At 34.1% G+C, this 18,545-nt stretch overlaps 1 protein-coding gene across 2 annotated transcripts in view; it reads left to right on the forward strand.

Moving 5' to 3' along the window:
- The window catches only part of RNF180 (ring finger protein 180), a 224,092-nt gene that overhangs the window by 41,171 nt on the left and 164,376 nt on the right, over positions 1-18,545 (forward strand). The window contains exons 2-5 of one of the 2 annotated variants that reach the window (XM_003265981.3): positions 405-539; positions 11,649-11,744; positions 13,132-14,091; positions 16,891-16,926. In XM_003265981.3, coding sequence (XP_003266029.3) covers positions 405-539; positions 11,649-11,744; positions 13,132-14,091; positions 16,891-16,926 — 1,227 coding nt within the window. Of the gene's footprint in view, positions 1-404; positions 540-11,648; positions 11,745-13,131; positions 14,092-16,890; positions 16,951-18,545 lie in introns of those variants that run through there. The other variant, XM_030798531.1, reaches the window with a different exon arrangement.

The raw sequence follows: 18,545 nt of genomic DNA on the forward strand, positions 1-18,545 counted from the left end.
TAGTGAGCTATGATTGTGCCACAGTACCCCAGCCTGGGTGACGTGAGACCCTGTCTAAAAACAAACAAACAAAAAAACTACTGCAGTAACTTACTGAATTGACTCTACAGATTGTGTTTACCACTTTTAGTGAGAGACAAATGAAAAGCAGTAGATATAAAACTTTGTGCACAAAGAAAATAAGCTGGTAGTCATTAACATATCATCATAATTAATTGGAATTTTCAATCTCAGATGTAATGTATAGAGTGCCCCAAACCTAAAACCTGATAACTAGTAGGTATGTTAATAAATGATAGTTCCCTGCTTTACTCTCCACTTGTAGCTAATGCTGTGCTAAGGATCTAGAAAGTCCAGTTTATCTGACAGTTTAACATTGTAAAAATGCATTAATGTTTCCACAGATGAAAAGAAGCAAAGAATTGATAACTAAAAATTATAGTCAAGAGGAAACAAGTATTCTTCGTTGTTGGAAATGTAGAAAATGTATAGCAAGCTCTGGTTGTTTTATGGAGTATCTTGAGAACCAAGTGATTAAGGTGAGTATTGGTAACTCCAGTCTTCAGTTGCCTGGTAGAGGAGTGCTGTGGGCCTATCTACACACATGCACACTTATTCTTCTCTACCTTATTAAGAGTAGTTATAGTTCTTTGTCGTGACTCCTTGACTCTTACCTTATTTTACCTGACCCACTGAAAACATTTTAAAGTGGTATTCAAAAAGCATCCCCCTTCCACAGTTAAAATTAATTTTGCCTTTAATTACTAATGTTAATATGACCTTAATGTTTAAAGTGCAATGTTATAGGCATAAGCTGAAGATAATAGTCAATGTTTTTTATTCCCACTATGAGTGAGCCTCAGTAATCACTGCACAATTAAATTCAGAATCCTAGTAAGAATTGGAAACTTGTTATATGGTTGTTGTTGTTTTTTTTTTTGTATTCGCTATGGGCCTAGAAGAGAAAAGTTCATGTATAATATAAAAGTAACCCATAGGAAAACCTAAATAATATTCAAGTGTGTGTTGGTCATCCTGATAAAAATGAGTGTTTTTAAACAACAAAAATAAAAATTCCTTAACTTCTCTAAGAGCAGTATCAAAGAGGCATGAACTAGAAAGTAATTAATGGAGTTTGGAGGGAATTCTAAATTTAACAGACAGAGTGACTGTAATCACCTGTCATTGTTTTCTTCTGCTTCTTTGGGAGACATACTCAGCTTTTTGGTTTTTGTTTGTTTCGTTGTTTTACCTCAGTTATATTTGATCATGATGGTTTCCCTTCCACTTTAACAAATTAGCTAGTCTAAACTGATAATAATAGATAACTTTGATTAGATACCTACTACATGCCAAATACTTATTTTTGAGGTGGATTCTTGCTCTGTCGCCCAGGCTGGAGTGCAATGGCGTGATCTTGGCTCACTGCAACTGCCACCTCTCGGGTTCAAGTGATTCTCCTGCCTCAGCCTCCCGAGTAGCTGGGATTACAGGCGCCTGCCACCATGCCTGGCTAATTTTTGTATTTTTTAGTAGAGTTGGGGTTTCACCGTATTGATCAGGCTGGTCTCGAACCAAATACTTTTTAATGACTTGAAATAACATTTTAATTGGGAAAAAATCCAAAACTTTTTATGCTAAGAGTATTTTGGTGGATATAACTTATATGTAATACAAAAATTAAATGTACAACTTGATAAGTTTTATCAGCCCTGCCATGAATCAGATCAAGATATGCATTTGCATCACCCCAGGAATTTTTGTCTTGCCCTTCTGCAGGCAGTAGTCTCCCTCTCACTGATGTCTTTCACCATTGCTTGTTCTTTACATTCCTTCAAATGGAATAATACAGCATGCACTCTTTTGTGCCTGACTTATTTTTGTCAGCGTAGTATTTTAGAGATTTATGTTTTGCATGTGTCAGTAGTGTGTTCCTTTTTTCTCCTGAGCTGTGTGCCATTTATGAATATACTACAGTTTATCAATTTTTTTCTGCTGAAGGACATTGGCATTCGTTCCAGTTTTAAGTTATGAATAAAACTACTATCAAAATTTTTATAAATTTTGGGTCACGTTTTCTTATTTCTTTTTAATATATGTGTAGGAATGGATTTTTGGGTTCATGGAGGTAGGTATAGTTTAATTTCTTAAGAAATTGTTAGTAGTTTTTCAAAGTTTATGTTCACTTTCAGTAGCAACATATGAGAATTCCAGTTACATCTTTGCCAATACTTAGTATTTTCCGTCTTTATAATTTTAGCCATTCTGATAGACGTATAGTGGTATATCATTATAGCTTTAGTTTTTATTTCCTTGGCGACTAATGATGTAGAGTACTTTTTTATGTACTTGCTGCTTAGGAACTGTTTTAAATGCTTTTTAAATATTATTCATTCCTTACAGTAACTCTTCGAGGAAGATAACCTATCATTTTCATTTGCTAGATAAGGAAACTGAGGCACAGAAGATTAGGTAATTTGCCCAGGTTCACACTGCTACTAAGAAGTGCAGCTGCAATTGGACTGGGCAGTGAGGCTCCAGAGCCAGTGCTCATAACCTCCACACTCTCTTTGCTGCCTTTGCTCTTCCTTCAGGATATCATATGATGTCACTTCTTCTCACTAGAGTGGCTGATCCTTTTATTTACCTGGAGAACTCCCACTTATTCATTCATTAAAACATATTTAATGAGCAAGAACAGTTCAAGCACTGCTGTAGGATGTATTGGGATGGATAGTGGAAGAGTAATACAGAGTTGAAAAAATATACTCTGGTCCTTAGATCTCTAAAGTCTTGTTGAAAATAGGCCAACCAGTGTAGCCTGATTTGAGGAGTACTCTAACAGAGGAATGCAAACAAAATTCTGCCTGGGCTGGTCACAGGAGACTTCGCAGGAAAGATAATATGTGAACATATATATGTTTGTTTCTTACAGATTTTAAAGTATAATTTGTAGACCATAAAATTCACCCATTGTTAGATAACAACTTAATGATTTTTAGTTGTGTAATCACTGCTACATTGCAATTTTGGGCTATTTTCATTACCCCATAAAGTTTCCTCAGGCCTATTTGTCCTGCTTCCATCCCCAGGCAACATACCAATCTTATTTCTGTCTCTATAGATTTATATGTAAAATAAAATGTATAAACATAATAAAAGATGTAAACCATTGAAAATACCTTATAAAATAAAAATATATTCATTTATATACAATTGCATCTGTAATTAAAAATATGTAAAAATTATATACTAAATATATATAAAATACACACAAATTATTTTAAAATGAGGGGATAATTCAATATCATGGTTAAGTCTTAGCAGAAGGAGTAGTATGAAGCAGTGACTCTGAGGGGGGCTTCTAAAGTAATGTTAATGTTAAATTTCTTAAGCTTGGTAGTGGGCATATTGGTATTTTCTTTAAATTCCCTTTATAAAACATATTTTATATTTTATAAATCTGTATACATTATCAAAATATTAAAAATGAACATGAAAGGATCCTTTAAAGGAAACCAAAAAACAAATTAGTAGAACCCCAAAGTAATTTTATCAGTACTGTGCTGAAAGGTTGCTAAATTTGTCACCTATTAAAGTAACTATACAGTTAAAAATAAGCTGTATATATAATAAGTGTTTTGTTTCTGAACTTTCTGTAAATGAATTTACACTATGATTATTCTGGAAATTGCTGTTTTTACTCAGTATCACCATGTTGAGTGTAGATTTAGTTCATTTTCACTTCTGGATAGTATTCCAGAATATACTCTGGTCCTTAGGATCTCTAAAGTCATGTTGAAATTCTTGTTGAAAGAGCTCTAAAGTCTTTGTTGATAATCATTTGGGTTACATCTATTTTTCTTGCTCTTATAATCAGTGCTACTGTGAGCTTTCTTATGCATATCTTTGCACACACTGGCATTAGTATTACTAGAAATGGAGTTCCAGCATCATAGGGTATGTGCATGTTCAACTTTACTGGGCAATGCTGTTTTCAAATGACAGTCTCACCAGCAATAGTTCAGCATTGCTGTGATTTCACATCTTCACCAACATTTAACATCTCATTCTCGAGGTCAAGTGTGTTTTCTGCAAAATGTCTTTTTTTCTTGCCTATTTTTCTATTAGGATGTTTTGTTTTTGATATTTGGAGATTCTGTGTTCTAAATACTAATCTTTTTTTGGTTATTGTATTGCAACTATTTTTTTCCCAGTTTATGTAACTTATATTTCATTCTTGTGGTGGCTTTGTTGAAAAGAAATTCATAATCTGATGAATGTATTAGTTCTGTCCTTTATGTGTTGTACTGTTTAATAAAATCTATATTGTGAGGGGAAATGTTTTTTCCTCTCCTTCTACTGAATACCAAAGTTAGGCAAGTTTCCTTGTGTGCCCTCCGAGAAACAGGTTTCTCATTTACCCTCATACTGAGGTTATAACCAGCTTTATGTAGGGAGTTTCTCCTTAGGTTCTTTCCATCCCGAGGGCACCCTGGGCTTTATCTCCTGTCTTCCACATGCAGACATGAAATGGCTCTCAGAACAACATAGAGAATAAGGAAACTGGGGAAACAACATCAATAGCTGTTGACTCCAGGACCAATTGCCTTCTTTAGCCCTGACCATTGCCAGGAAATGGAAGTATCACACTCTTTGTCTCAGCCCTCCCAAAGCTAGGAACTAGACACTAGAATTGCTGTGATGTTTGCTGCAGAATAATCATGTACCTCCAAAACCAAATTTGCCACAAGAAACAGTACAAATGCACCCATCAGTTCTGCTTTTGTAATGTTGAGCGGGTGTATCAGGTTTGTCAAAGTTAGGTTGGTGTGGAATTTGAATTGTAAGGGAAACTGGGATATTTGAGCTTTAGGTATCTAGCCACTGGCATGCAGTAAGACATGAGAAAGAGAATTTAGAATGAAGTTTTCAGACAATCTACAACGCCCACTAGGAGAAAGGGGGACTTCGACCTTGCATTCAGGCCTGAGATAGATGAAATGTGAGCAAAAACCAAAAAATAACAACAACAAAGACCCTAAAGATGTAGAAACAAAATAACAGAAATGGTCTCCATTTGTGCAATCTGTGTTAGGGAGTGGCGTCCTTAGTTTTAGTTAGTTTTGTCATGGTTTTGGACATGTGAAGTTTATGTGGCCTGTAGAATATTCAAATATTTTAGGAGGCTGCTCAGTTCTATGGATATGGGATTCAGAACTAAAACTGTGGATCATCAGCATGTAAGTTTTAGGTGAAGCTGTGAGAGTAGATGAGATTACCATGCAGTGTATGAATGGAGTGAGAGATAAGTAGTTCCTATCATATAGGAACATTTATAGGATAGACAGAAAAAGAAGCTCTCACAAAGGAGAAAAAAAAGAGTGAAAAAAATAGAACCAAAAAAAGGAGAGAGCAGTAGTTCCTATCATATAGGAACATTTATAGGATAGACAGAAAAAGAGAAGCTTCACAAAGGAGAAAAAAAAAGAGTGGAAAAATAGAACCGAAAATTAGGGTACAATATTATGAAAGTCAAGGGACAAACATTTTCTAGGAAAAAAAAAGTGTTGATTATTCGTGTTAAATGTTAAATGAGATCTAGAAGATCAGACATTTTCTTCAGTGTGCAGATTGTATACTGCGCAATTCTAGAGGGAGCTAGTTTGTGAAAGGTTTGCCCTGGATTTGTGCAGAGTTAGCATACAAACTATATATCCATATGTAAAGACCCTAAATAAGTTAAAAGTGTCCATAGGTTTTAAAAGAAATCATTGGTCAACATTCATTGTAGTTACGAGACTTTTAGGGGCAGTTACCAAATTCTACTAGGTTCAGGTAATTGGGAGCTGAGGGAGTCAAACACTTACAATAAAACACTTTAATTATTAAGTTTTGACTTCTTCCATCACCAGGCTATGAAGTATTTCATCTGTATAACACCATTGCCAATGCAGTGGCTGACATGAATAGGACTGATGAATGTTGAATTGATTATTAGAGTATATACCTCCTCCCTCATGTTTTTTGTTTAGATAATTTGCTTGTTTTCTCTCTGGCTTTATTATTCTGGTAGTATTTTTCCTTCAATGGCTGTAATATTGAAATAAATATTTTTATTGCTTATTACATTTTTAATACTTTGTGTTCCCTTTTCTTAGTGACAACATATATTTGTTCCATACTAGTCTTAGCACATGCTATGCTATGGACTGAATTGTATGCCCTCCCTCCCAGTGCATATTTTAAAGGTGCAGTGTGACTATATCTGGAGATGGGGTCTTTAGGAGTTAATGAAGGTTAAATGACAGCATAAAGATGGGGCCTTAATCCAATAGGACTGTGGCTCTGTAAAAGGAAGAAAAGAGAAAGAGATCCTGTGAGGACACAGTGAGTAAGCAGCCACCTGCAGGCTGGAAAGAGAGCCCTCGCCAGAGCCAGAACATGCTGGCACCCGGATCTCAAACCTTCAGCCTCTAGAACTGAGAGAAAGTAAGTTGCTATTGTTTAAGTCATTCAGTCTCTGGCATTTCGTGATGGCATCCCAACCAGACTAAGACCACACAGGTCCTGTAATAGGAACTGGAAATTCAAAGATGAGCAGAAGAGAAATGGTATGTCCTTGTGAAGTTTTCAGGATTTATCATTTAATCTTCTATTAATATTATAACAATTATAAATGTATTCTAATTATATTATAACCATATTAAAAGTTTGATATTTATAACTTAATAGTAAAATAATTTAATATTTATAATGACTGGTTATATAAATATTAAATATTGGTTACTCATATAGATATAAATTATTAGCTGTTTAAGTGGCAAAAAGGAAAAGTATAGGAAGCCATAAGAGTAGGATATAGATAGAATGCTGGACCTAGCTGTAAGGCTTTTCTGAGGAAGTGACTTGTGTGGAGATATGATGGATAAGTGAGGACAGTACAGGTGGAAGAGCATTCCAAGATTCAGGACCAGCATGTTCAAAGGCCCTGTGGTAGATCCCCGGAACTAAAAGAGATTGCCACGATTGGAGTTCAGAGATGAAGAGGGAGTTTGGCAAGATCTGAGAGTAGAAAGTTGGGTATTGTTCAAATCATGTATGGTCTTGTAAGTCAAAGACTTCGATCTTTATCGTAGGAGCTGGGAAGTCAGTGGGAGGAAGTAACATGACTTTTGAATTTTAAGATTATTTTGGTAATAGTATGAAGAGTGAATTAGAAAGGTACCAAGAATTGAGGCAGGGAGCCTGTTTGTTTTTTAAGTGAGGCTTTCATTTTTTTCAATTCATTGTGACTTTTTGTTTATAAAAAGTTTTTACCCTTAAAGTACCTTCTCAAAGTACCTTCTCAAAGTACAAATAGGCAAACTAGGCAGTCCAATAGAATAGTGGTTCCTTTACATTTGTGACACTTTAGACAATTAATAATGTTAATTTAAATGACATTTTTGTTACATAGTCTTTTCCCTGTGGTGTTAGCTGTGGTAGTCAAATAATATAGTTGGCTCGCATTTAAAGAATTAGCTGAGGGAATGTTATTGCTTACATTGGAAATGCCAAGGGTTAAACATCTTCCAAAATATTACGTAATAATATTATCAACTTTTTGCATGTAACTTGTTACACTTAATTAAAAATATTAAAGATCACATAATGATAAAAAATAAGGCATCAAATTTGTAATTTTAAAATTAAGTGATATTTTTCTGTTATAGCAACTGAGAATATTCCCAACACTTAAAGAAAAAATTAAAATAACAATACATTGGCTCCCTCTGCTGCTTGAACAAATTATTTCATTTACAAACATAATGTTGTCAACATTTTTCTGACATTATTACATGAAATTGCTATTACTTTCTCCTCCTTTTCCTTCCTCCTTCCTCCATGTGGGAAATTTGAGACATAAAGAAAATCTGTCCAGTAATTTTTTTAAATCCTAGTAAAACAGTTCTAATTTTCAGTCAAATTTTTCCCGAGGAGATAACTTGTGCTAATACTTCGATGGCTTTAAATTCCTCAAATTGGGTTGCCTCCAGTTTCATCACTCATCTTAAAATATGTCCATCAAAACTTGTTTTATCATTTATATATTTGTGTGATTTTAAAAATTAACTGACTTAAAACTTAGAAACAATAGTTGATACATCCTCTTGTAGAATTATATTGGAAATAAATATTACAAATAAAAATGTATTTTTTCTAAGACTGTGTTGGTAAATACAGGTGAAAGTAGTTAGCAGTTTCATTTATAGTTGAGGTGTCTGTGTTTACCCTGGTCCATATGTAAAGTTTTCAGAAAATGAAACAATGCTATAAATTCAACCCAGCTTTTTATGCTTTCCTACCTGTATGAATTGCTATTCCTCTCTTTTTGGTTGTGAGGAGATGAAAGTATACTTAAATTTTAGCTATTTAAAACAAAAAAAAATATGCTGTTTTATATTATTTTTTCTCAAATGAAGGAGGTTGAGTTTGAGGGGTACAAAAGGAGAATCAGCTGTGGAATTTTTTTCTAAACATACCTCTCCCTACATAAATTTATTTTAGTTAATTTAAAAATAAGATATGCTTCAGTTTTAGTTTTATAAGCTTAGAGAAGAATAGCAGTATCATGCCTTAAAGCATACACAGGCTAGAGATAAAAGAAAGTTTATTGCCCTAAAAACTGTAGTATTTTATATGGCATAAGAGGCAATGTGGAAGCTTGGGATTGCTTGTTTCAGTGTTATCTGTAAGACAGTAAAAACTCTTAAAACGGTGTCTGCGCATAGTGAGCACAATATAAATATTTGTTATTTAGTGAAAATAAGAAGAATAAGTACATTGTAAAACTTTCTTCTACCTACAACTGTGACTCCAGTGTTTATTCTCATAGGAGTATTCATAAAGCATTTACGAAATTTATAGTGGGTAGTGGTTTTTTAGTGTTATGATCAATGCTATGTGATTAAAAAATGATCAATTTATATGATTAAATGAAATAATGAAATGTACATAGTAAAATAAGACGTAGGACAGTGAAATATTAATACATTAATACAAGTAATAGATGTACCTTTATGCAACACAATCCCTGGCATATTAGTAAGTATGTCTCTACATGCATTGTGTGGTCAACACTATTTAGTAATCACTGAATAAATATTGATAAGTTGAGTGCCATTAACTTATTTTGACATTGATATTCTATTATTCTACCAGTGTAGAAATTTCCTCTCTCCCTCTGTCGCTGCCACCCTTCTTTCCTTCTCTATATGTAGACATAATCTTGAAAAGTCAGAACAAAATTCTGGATCTGATCATTAAAAGATTACTTCATTTGTCAATTCCAGTTTGTATTCTCTGTAAGATTGTTTTAAAGAATTCATTAGAGTTATACTAATCTTCATAATTGTCAGCTGCTAATGAAAGGAGCTAGTGTGTATGAGTATGGATGTTTCGCAAAATTAATTCTACTTTTTCAAAAACTGTATCCATACTTTTATTTTGTTTCTGGGGCAAAATAGATAAAGCTATACTGTTTAGTTTTATTGAGTCACTTCCAATATGTTTCCCAAGTTTCTTTAAAAATTTTATATATGAGTTGGAAAGAAAAGCTAGTCATGACTGAACTGTTACTGTAAATTAATCACTATTAGAACTTAGAAAAGGCAGATGACAGAAGCACACAAAATTAAACACTAAAAAAAGATGTCTCTGTGTTCTTAACTTTAGCGTATATGAAGATCATAAGTAGGAATTTATAGACACTGTTAGGTGTGGCCCAGGAGTATAAATTTTTAGTAAGTAACCCAACTTATGTCTAATGCTAGTGATCTGGGGACCACATTTTGTGAAATACTCTTCTAAGGTGGCTCTTCACAGAGTTCATGATTTTGATGCAGGCTCTTTTCTTCAGTGCTAGTCAAAAGAGAACATTGGACTTACCAGCGTTGATATTCTCTCTCAAACTCTCTGTAGAAATTGGCATCCACAGATGTCTTAGAATAATTAAAGTTTGGAACGCTAGGATTATCAATGATTGAACGTGCCAGAATTTCTCTTTTGAGGGGGAAAATCTGATAACATCTATTTATATTTGTATTATGTTGTGGGTTTATGAAAAATAATTCTAGGGTATTTGTTTTCATGCAGTTTGCTTGCTGCTGAACAGTGGAGATAGACTGTGACTTAAAGTTTCTCTTCTCTTGCTAAAATTGAAGATTTACCTTTCAAACGACCTATTAGTCTGTCATATGCTTATCTATATACAAACTTGCACTGAAGTACACCTCTTCCCGCCCCGTTTATTAGATGAATTGGTAAACTTATTTAGAGGGCCAATTTCAAATGCAGTTTTGAAAATACCTTTCTCCTGGTATAGGGGATGGCACTGTTATAGGACTAACAGTTTCATATGCCCACCGTGTAGTAACAGATCAATACACTGAGATAGCAGGATTTGCAGCAGAGAAAGAATGTCATGATTGCAAGGTGTCCAGTAAGGAGATGGGAAGAGACCCTCAAATCCTTCATCTCCCTGAGGAGTTCTGGGCTGGGAGTTTTAAGGAAACCATGGAGAGTGAGGAGCTGGAAAATTGGGGTGGCTGATTGGTTGGGGAATGAGGGATGAAATCATCAGGATGTGGAAACTACATTCTTTGGTGAGTCAGCTTCTGGTGGTATCCTTCATTCAGAGTAGCTGGCATCAATGGGGTTTTTCAGACCAGCTGGTGTTAATAGTTTCATTGGTATGCAGGACCTAGAGGAATATCTCAAAGGGAAAACTAGAGGAATATCTCAAAGGGAAAACTTTGAGTTTCATAATGTTCAAGTTGTTACCTATAGAGCAGTTAAGGGAAACTATAATCTAGGATCTATGGGATTTGGGGCAATAGGCACCAAACAGCCATGAGGAAGCAGGTCAGAGAGCAAGCAAACCTGGGGATTAATGCTCAATGTGCTGCAAGCTTGGTTTATTTTTGTTTGTCCCCCTCTTCTTCCTTGGTTAATTTATAAAGTTTCTAAGGACAGTTTTAGCATCTCTCATATAAGAGTCTTATGTCATACTTTATGGGAGGTCAGAAAGTCCTTCCTAGGTTATTGACCTGCTTCAGGGGAAAAGGGCAGGGGGAAGGTTAGTGAGACCTTCCTGCCTTTGCTGTTTTTCAGTATGCCAAGGAGGCCTATTTGGGAGTAGTGTGTCCTGAATCCCATCATTCTGCTCCCGCATCTTTCTGCACATTCATCTAGCATCTTGATAGAGAATAGAGCAACTTTATTCTGTCATTAGTAGAATTCAAATAGAATAGAGATTTGGGGCTGGAGAAAGTTGCCATAAAAGACACTATTTTGTCTCACATGCAGAAAAAGACACTAGATGTGTTCATTCAGTAACTAACTGCTAAATTGTAAATTTCATTTGATGACCTCAATGAGATGGAAGGGCTTTGTCTTAAATCACAGGTAGTTATTCCCTGAAGAAATTTTTAAAAAATCTTTTTTGTGGGCTTGTTTTTTTATTATGGGAGTTAGGAAGGGAAGGCAGTGTATATTTGCCTTCTAGCTAAAATAGAATTTGTATTTTTGAGTTTTACTTAAATATGAAACTTGTGAAATAAATTCTGAACTGGTAATTAGTAATATCATTTATTTTTATTTAACAGGATAAAGATGATTCAGTTGATGCTCAAAATATTTGTCATGTGTGGCACATGAATATAGAAGCCCTTCCAGAATGGATAAGCTGCCTAATCCAAAAAGTAAGTTCTTAGTTTCTGAGTAAAATTAAGAATATACAACCTTCAGAATGTTTTTGTCCTCGTTTTAGAGCTATTTTTCTTAGATGCATTCCTTGGCCAACCTCTTACTGCTCCTCACTCCCATTACCTCTCTTCACACTTCTTTTCTCCTTTCTCCGCTTTATATACCTGTCTGTATTTTTTACGCACACACACACACGCACACACACACGTAATGTGTTACTTTTAAATATACAGACGCATATATATGACATACATATTATTATACACACACATATACATATTTACCTAAATATACATATAGCTTATTTAACTTGTTAATTGCCTAGCTTCCACCCTAGAATAAAAGCGCCATGAAGTCAGGGACTTTTATATTTTGTTAATTTGTCTTTCCCAGCACCAAGAATAGGTCCTGTTGAATAAATGGAATATTCTGTATGTGTTATTCGTATCTACACATACATACATAAATGCACAAACATACAAAATAAATAGGACAATTAATGACCCTCATTGGTGTAATCAAAATGAAAATTCTACACTTTAAAGGATCCTTAATGAAATATTATAAGAGCAAGAACTGACCTGGTATGTATAGTTATTTTTCACAATTCAAAACTCCTCTCTTACAAAATTATAAGTAGTAGGACTTTGGAAATATATAATTACATTTCTCCACTGAGCAGCTTAATTTTTTGTTAAAAAATAACATTTAATAGATATCCCTTCTCACACTGTAACAATTTTCTAGGAGAATGCCAGTGTACTGTTTATAAAACTTAACAAAATATATTAGGACACTGCAGATATTTCACTATCTCAGTTGGAAAGATAATTTTAAGACAGTTCATTGTTAATTTCCAATCTAAGCATAGAAAATGCACTGTCTGATGTATGCAATCAATATCTTTTGGTTGTATGTAAAAAGCCAGGAAGAGCTTTATTCCGTTGGTTGGGTAACGTTCCCTCCCACGGTGCTTGGTATGCAAGAAGTGTATCAAAACAGATACTTTTCTGTGAGATTTTACTTGCAAATTAAGCTCTGTCCACTGATTTGCTTCTTGGATCCATAGCATATTTTTCTTTAGTTCATACTGTATCCATATTCAACCTATTGTTCAAAAGACTCTCATTTAGAATTCTTAGAAATATTGTTTGGATGGGCATGATTTGCAATATGTTATCATTCTAGAACTTTGGCGCTGCTTATCTTTATTTCTTGGAAGGCTTGTTTTATTTGCTGTTCAGTCTACTAATCAGAAAACAGAAAGCTAGCCTTTTCTGTGGCGTAGAAAACTTTCATGTGGCTGGCTTTAAAGAAAAAAAAATTTCTCTTCGGTTACTTTATAATGAAAGCACTGTCTTTATTCTTCTTTATTACCTGTAGGCCCAGTGGACAGTTGGAAAACTGAATTGTCCTTTCTGTGGGGCCCGTTTAGGGGGCTTTAATTTTGTCAGCACTCCAAAATGTTCCTGTGGCCAGCTTGCAGCTGTACATCTCTCCAAGAGCCGGACCGATTATCAGCCAACACAGGCAGGCAGACTAATGAGACCATCACTGAAATACTTGTCACATCCTAGAGTTCAGTCAGGTTGTGACAAGGAAGCTCTGCTGACAGGTGGTGGCTCTAAAAACAGAAATCACAGGCTTTTAAACATGGCCCGAAATAATAATGACCCTGGAAGATTAACAGAAGCACTCTGCCTGGAGGTGCGATCAACATATTTTGAGATGAAGAACGAAAAACTGCTCTCCAAAGCATCAGAACCAAAATACCAGCTTTTTGTTCCCCAGCTTGTGACTGGCAGATGCACTACAAGAGCTTTTCATAGAAAATCACATAGTTTGGATCTGAACATCAGTGAGAAACTGACTTTATTACCCACTTTATATGAAATACATAGTAAGACTACTGCCTATTCCAGACTAAACGAAACACAGCCTATTGACCTTTCAGGCTTGCCTTTACAATCTAGTAAAAATAGCTGTTCCTTTCAGAATCCATCCAGTTTTGATCCTGGTATGCTGCTGCAAAGATTTTCAGTGGCCCCCCATGAGACCCAGACACAAAGAGGAGGAGAATTTCAGTGTGGTCTAGAAGCTTCTTCAGTGTACTCTGACCATACTAATACTAACAATCTGACTTTCCTGATGGACCTGCCTGCAGCTGGCAGGAGCATGCCGGAGGCCTCAGACCAGGAAGAGCACCTCTCCCCTCTGGACTTCCTGCACTCAGCCAATTTTACACTGGGCAGCATTAATCAGAGGCTCAATAAGAGAGAAAGGAGCAAGTTGAAGAATCTAAGAAGGAAACAACGAAGGCGTGAAAGATGGCTACAGAAGCAGGTAATATTTTTCAAAAGAGTTTACTAAAAAATCTGTATTATAAATACTGGAGTTTGGGGAGTGGAGCTAACTTTCAACATTCGTATAATAAAAACTTGGTTTTAATAATTGTGGAGATGCTGTTTCTCTCTAAGTGCACTCAATAATCATGCAGCCATATTATAATTGGCATGTATAACCCAGTCTCTATGCTTCATGCATGTTTAGAAAAAACCTGTTTTGTGCAATTTTTCCCAATTCTGCTAATATTTTAGAGGGATATTAATCTCTAATTAACACTGGATTGTTTTTTACTATATTTTAAATGTATGACGTATTAGGATTGTTTTGCAGTGGTTTTATTTTGGGTTGAAAAAATGTTTTTTTAATTTTGGGTTGAAAAAATGTTTAAGTAAATTCAGTCAGGTGACAAAGTCATTCACTTTTCATCACATTTATAATAGCTTAAGTGGGTATTTCAAGGAGCCTTAATCATGGGCTCACACAATCTAGTTATGATTAACTGCTAAATTGTGAAAATTACCTAAAGGGTAATTTACCCTTATTGTAATTTCGTAGGAGACTGTGCTTCTCTATGATTTGATCTACTTCAGTACTCATAGTAATATGCTCCAGAGTAGGATGTGCGAAGGAACTGAACAGTAAATGTTAGGTGCTGTGGAAAGAAAGCAATTAAAGCCAGTGGATGAGATGCTCATGAACATTTGAAAGTTCGAACCAATATGTTTCTGAATAAACTTTTTTTTTGCAAATTGACTTTATTATCTACTTATTCATAATAGTGTCCTTATTAATCAGTGTGTTGTATGTTAACAAAACTAAAATACAGAAAGCTGCAACTTGATATATTAGTTTTTTCTTTTAAAAATAGTTAAGTAAACTCATTATGGCTTATTCTAGTTTTGACTCAATAAAATAAGATTACTGCATTGAGTGCTTCAGATTGAGTGTTTTTGTCATCATTCAGTTACATAGTATAATTATTTCTATAGGTAATTTTTTATTATATTTTTGGTTGCTAAAATGCATTTCAGTTTGGTTTGTTTACAAATGATGTAAAAAATGAATGTGTTTTAGCATCATTATAACATACTTCATAGTTTAACTTAAACTGTAAAATTCAAAATTTTCATTGAGACTTGACCTATACATAGGTAAACTGGAAATGATCATATGTTAAGTGAATATTCAGAAAGAATATTTTCAAAATGATTAATGTAATGTGGAGGGCTCTAAAATAATTCTGTAGCAAATAGAAATGTCAAAGAAGTATGCAAATTATACTTTGTACTGTAAATATATGCAAATAACATCTTTGCAATTTAAAAATGTGTTTAATTCTTAGGCTAGGTAGTTTTGAAAACCTCAGCTACATGATTCATCATTTTCCATCATAGGAATACTATTATACACAGTTTAGAGCAAAGCAAGTACAAAGTTAATGTGTTTTTTTTTGTATAGATGAAGTTATTTGTATTCATTCACATACATATGATATAGCTTAATTGATCAGAATTAATGAGTCTTAGACTTGTTGTCACAGGTCAGTGTAGGGAGTGACATGGAAGGATCCTACTGGGTTTGACTGGTAGCACAGAAGCTACAGGCAAACAAATACCCAGTGTTTATTTAGCACAGAAAATTTTAAAGTATATAGCAGCACAGAATTTTGTGTTAGTGATGTAAGCAGTTAGAACCAGAATAATTACAATTTTTAAGTCTGTTTTGCTAATTCAAGCAAAAAGACAAATCCTAGAAAGAGTAAATATCTGAGATAAATTAATGGCATAGCTGTGCAGTTCATTCCATATTTAATAAAGATTATGTAAACACTTATTAAATGCTTGTTTGGGATACTATGTCTTTGAGTAATGACTTCAGTCAAATCGATCTTGTCCTTTTTAAAATGAGGATAAACATACAATATGTAAAGTAAAAGTTACTATTATCAATGATAGTTTTTTAAACGTTTAAAATAATTGGTTGATATATCTGAATTTCTAACTTGCACTTGAGGTTTTTAAATGTTTGTAAGCTAGACATCTTTCAGTGATCTATGCCATGTCAGAAAGTATTAATGACAGTACAGAAAGTTATGTAAATACTTGAATCTTAGGGATGTAAATGAGATTGATATTGAAGCAGACGTTACAGTCAGTTTTCAGGGTTTTTGTTTAGCAAAAGTTAATTGAGCATCTACTTTGGGGAAAGACATAGCACTGAGCCATATTTAACCAACAAACCTCTTTTTTATCCAGTATAGTCCTTTTGTTTTTCATTTTTATTTTTTAAATTATCATGCAATAAAATTATTTTCTACATACAGCTTTATGACTTGCACACATGTAAAGGTTTATATAATGACCAACACAAGGGGCATACAGAACATTTTGATCACTCCCAAAACTCCCTTTTGCTATATACCTTTATAATCACATGCTCATCCCATCCCTAATCCCTGAAAACCACTGATGTGTTCTCCATTATTTTAGTTTTGTCTTTTGGATAATGTTGTAAAATATTAATATACTGTTAAAATATAGAATCCTATAGTATACAACCTTGAGACTGGCCTCTTTTACTCAGTAAAATTGCCTATGAGATTCATGCAAGTCGTTGCATATATTTATGATTTGTTCTTTTTTATTGCTCAGTAGTATTCCATTGTATGAATGAACCACAGTTCATTCAGCTGCTGAAGGACAAGTGGGTTGTTCTAGGTTTTGCAAATTATGAATACAACTTTTACAGACATTCATGTGCATATTTTTGTGTGAACCTAATTTTTTATTTCTCTAGGGTAAATACTCAGGAGTGGGATTGCTGGATCATATGGTAAGTATATATTTACTTATATGAGAAATTGTCAAATTGTTTTCCAGAATGGCTGTACCATTTTGCATTCCAAGCAGCAGAGACTTCCATTTTCTGTGCATCCTTGAACGCAAGCACTGGTATTCTCAATAGTTTAAAATTTTAGTCATTCAAATATATAGACAGTTGTATCACATCATGATTTTAGTTTGCTTTTCCTTAAGGATGCTGAACATATGTGCTTATTTTCCATTTGTATATATTCTTTAGTTAAGTGTCTTCAAATCTTTTGGGCTGGTGTGGCAGCTTATGTCTGTAATCCCAGCACTTTGAGAGGCCAAGGCAGGAGGATTGCTTGAGTTCAGGAGTTCAGGACCAGCCTGGGCAACATAGCAAAACCTTATCTCTACAAAAAAAGAATAAAAAAAAAAATTAGCTGAGCGTGGTGGTGTGTGCCTGTAGTCCTAGCCACTTGGAGGCTGAGGTCAGAGGATTGCTTGAGCCCAGGAGACCAAGGCTACAGTGAGCTATGATTACACCACTGCACTCCAGCCTGTCTCAAAAAATACAAAAACAATCTTTTACTCACTTTTTAATTGGGTTATTTTCTTACTTTTGAGAGTTCTTTATCTATTTTGGATACAAGTGTTTCTTTGGATATGTGATTTGTAAATATTTTCTCTCATTCTGTAGCTTTTCATTTTCTTAATTTTTTTCCTGTGGAGCCAACCTGTTTAATTTTTATGGTGTCCTATTTCTCAAAAAACGTTTTAATAGATTATGCTTTTGGTGTTGTATCTAAGAACTCTGCCTCGTACTAGGTTATGAAGATTTTCTCCTCTGGTTTTTTCAGAAAGTTTTATAGTTTTTAAGTTTTACGTAAAATTGAGAATTAGGATTCATTTAAAATTAATTTGTAATAAGTTGTGAGGCTTAAGGGGTATATTATTTTACATAGAGATCCTCAGTTGTTTCAGCACCAGTTGTTGAAAACAATGTCCTTCCTTCATTGAAATGCATTTGCAGCTTTGTCAAAAATAAGTTGTCTGAAAATGTGTGGGTGTATTTCTGGACTCTGTTCTGTACAGTTCATATTTATGCTTTTGTTAGTACCCCTTTTTTCCTATGACTTTATTATTATTTTTCAAAATGGTTTAGCTATTTTAATTTTTTGACTTTCCATATAAAACTTAAAATCAGTCTGTTTATATTTATAAAACATCATGTTGGGATTTTGATTGGAATTATATTGAAGCTATAGATAAAATTGGGGAGAATTGAAATCTTTACTATGTTGACTCTCGTAATATGTGAACATGGTATGTCTTTCTTTTTATTTAAGTCTTTGATTTCTTTCATCAGCATTTTGCAGTTTCCAGCATTCAGAACCTGTGCATGTTTATTTAGATTTATACCAAGTTTTTTTTCTTTTGAGAGGAGTTATTGTTATTTAAAATTTTTTTGACTCACAATTATATATTGCTGTTTAAAAACACTGTTTTTGTTTTGACTTTGTATCTTGTGTTATTAAGAGTATACATTCTTGACGTCTCTTGTCAGATTTATTCCTATTTAATGCTGTTGCTAAATGCTAATGTTTTATTAAATCTTAGTTTCCAATTCTTCATTATAGTATAATG

The sequence above is a fragment of the Nomascus leucogenys genome, chromosome 18 (assembly GCF_006542625.1).
Source record: "Nomascus leucogenys isolate Asia chromosome 18, Asia_NLE_v1, whole genome shotgun sequence".
NCBI lineage: Eukaryota > Metazoa > Chordata > Mammalia > Primates > Hylobatidae > Nomascus > Nomascus leucogenys.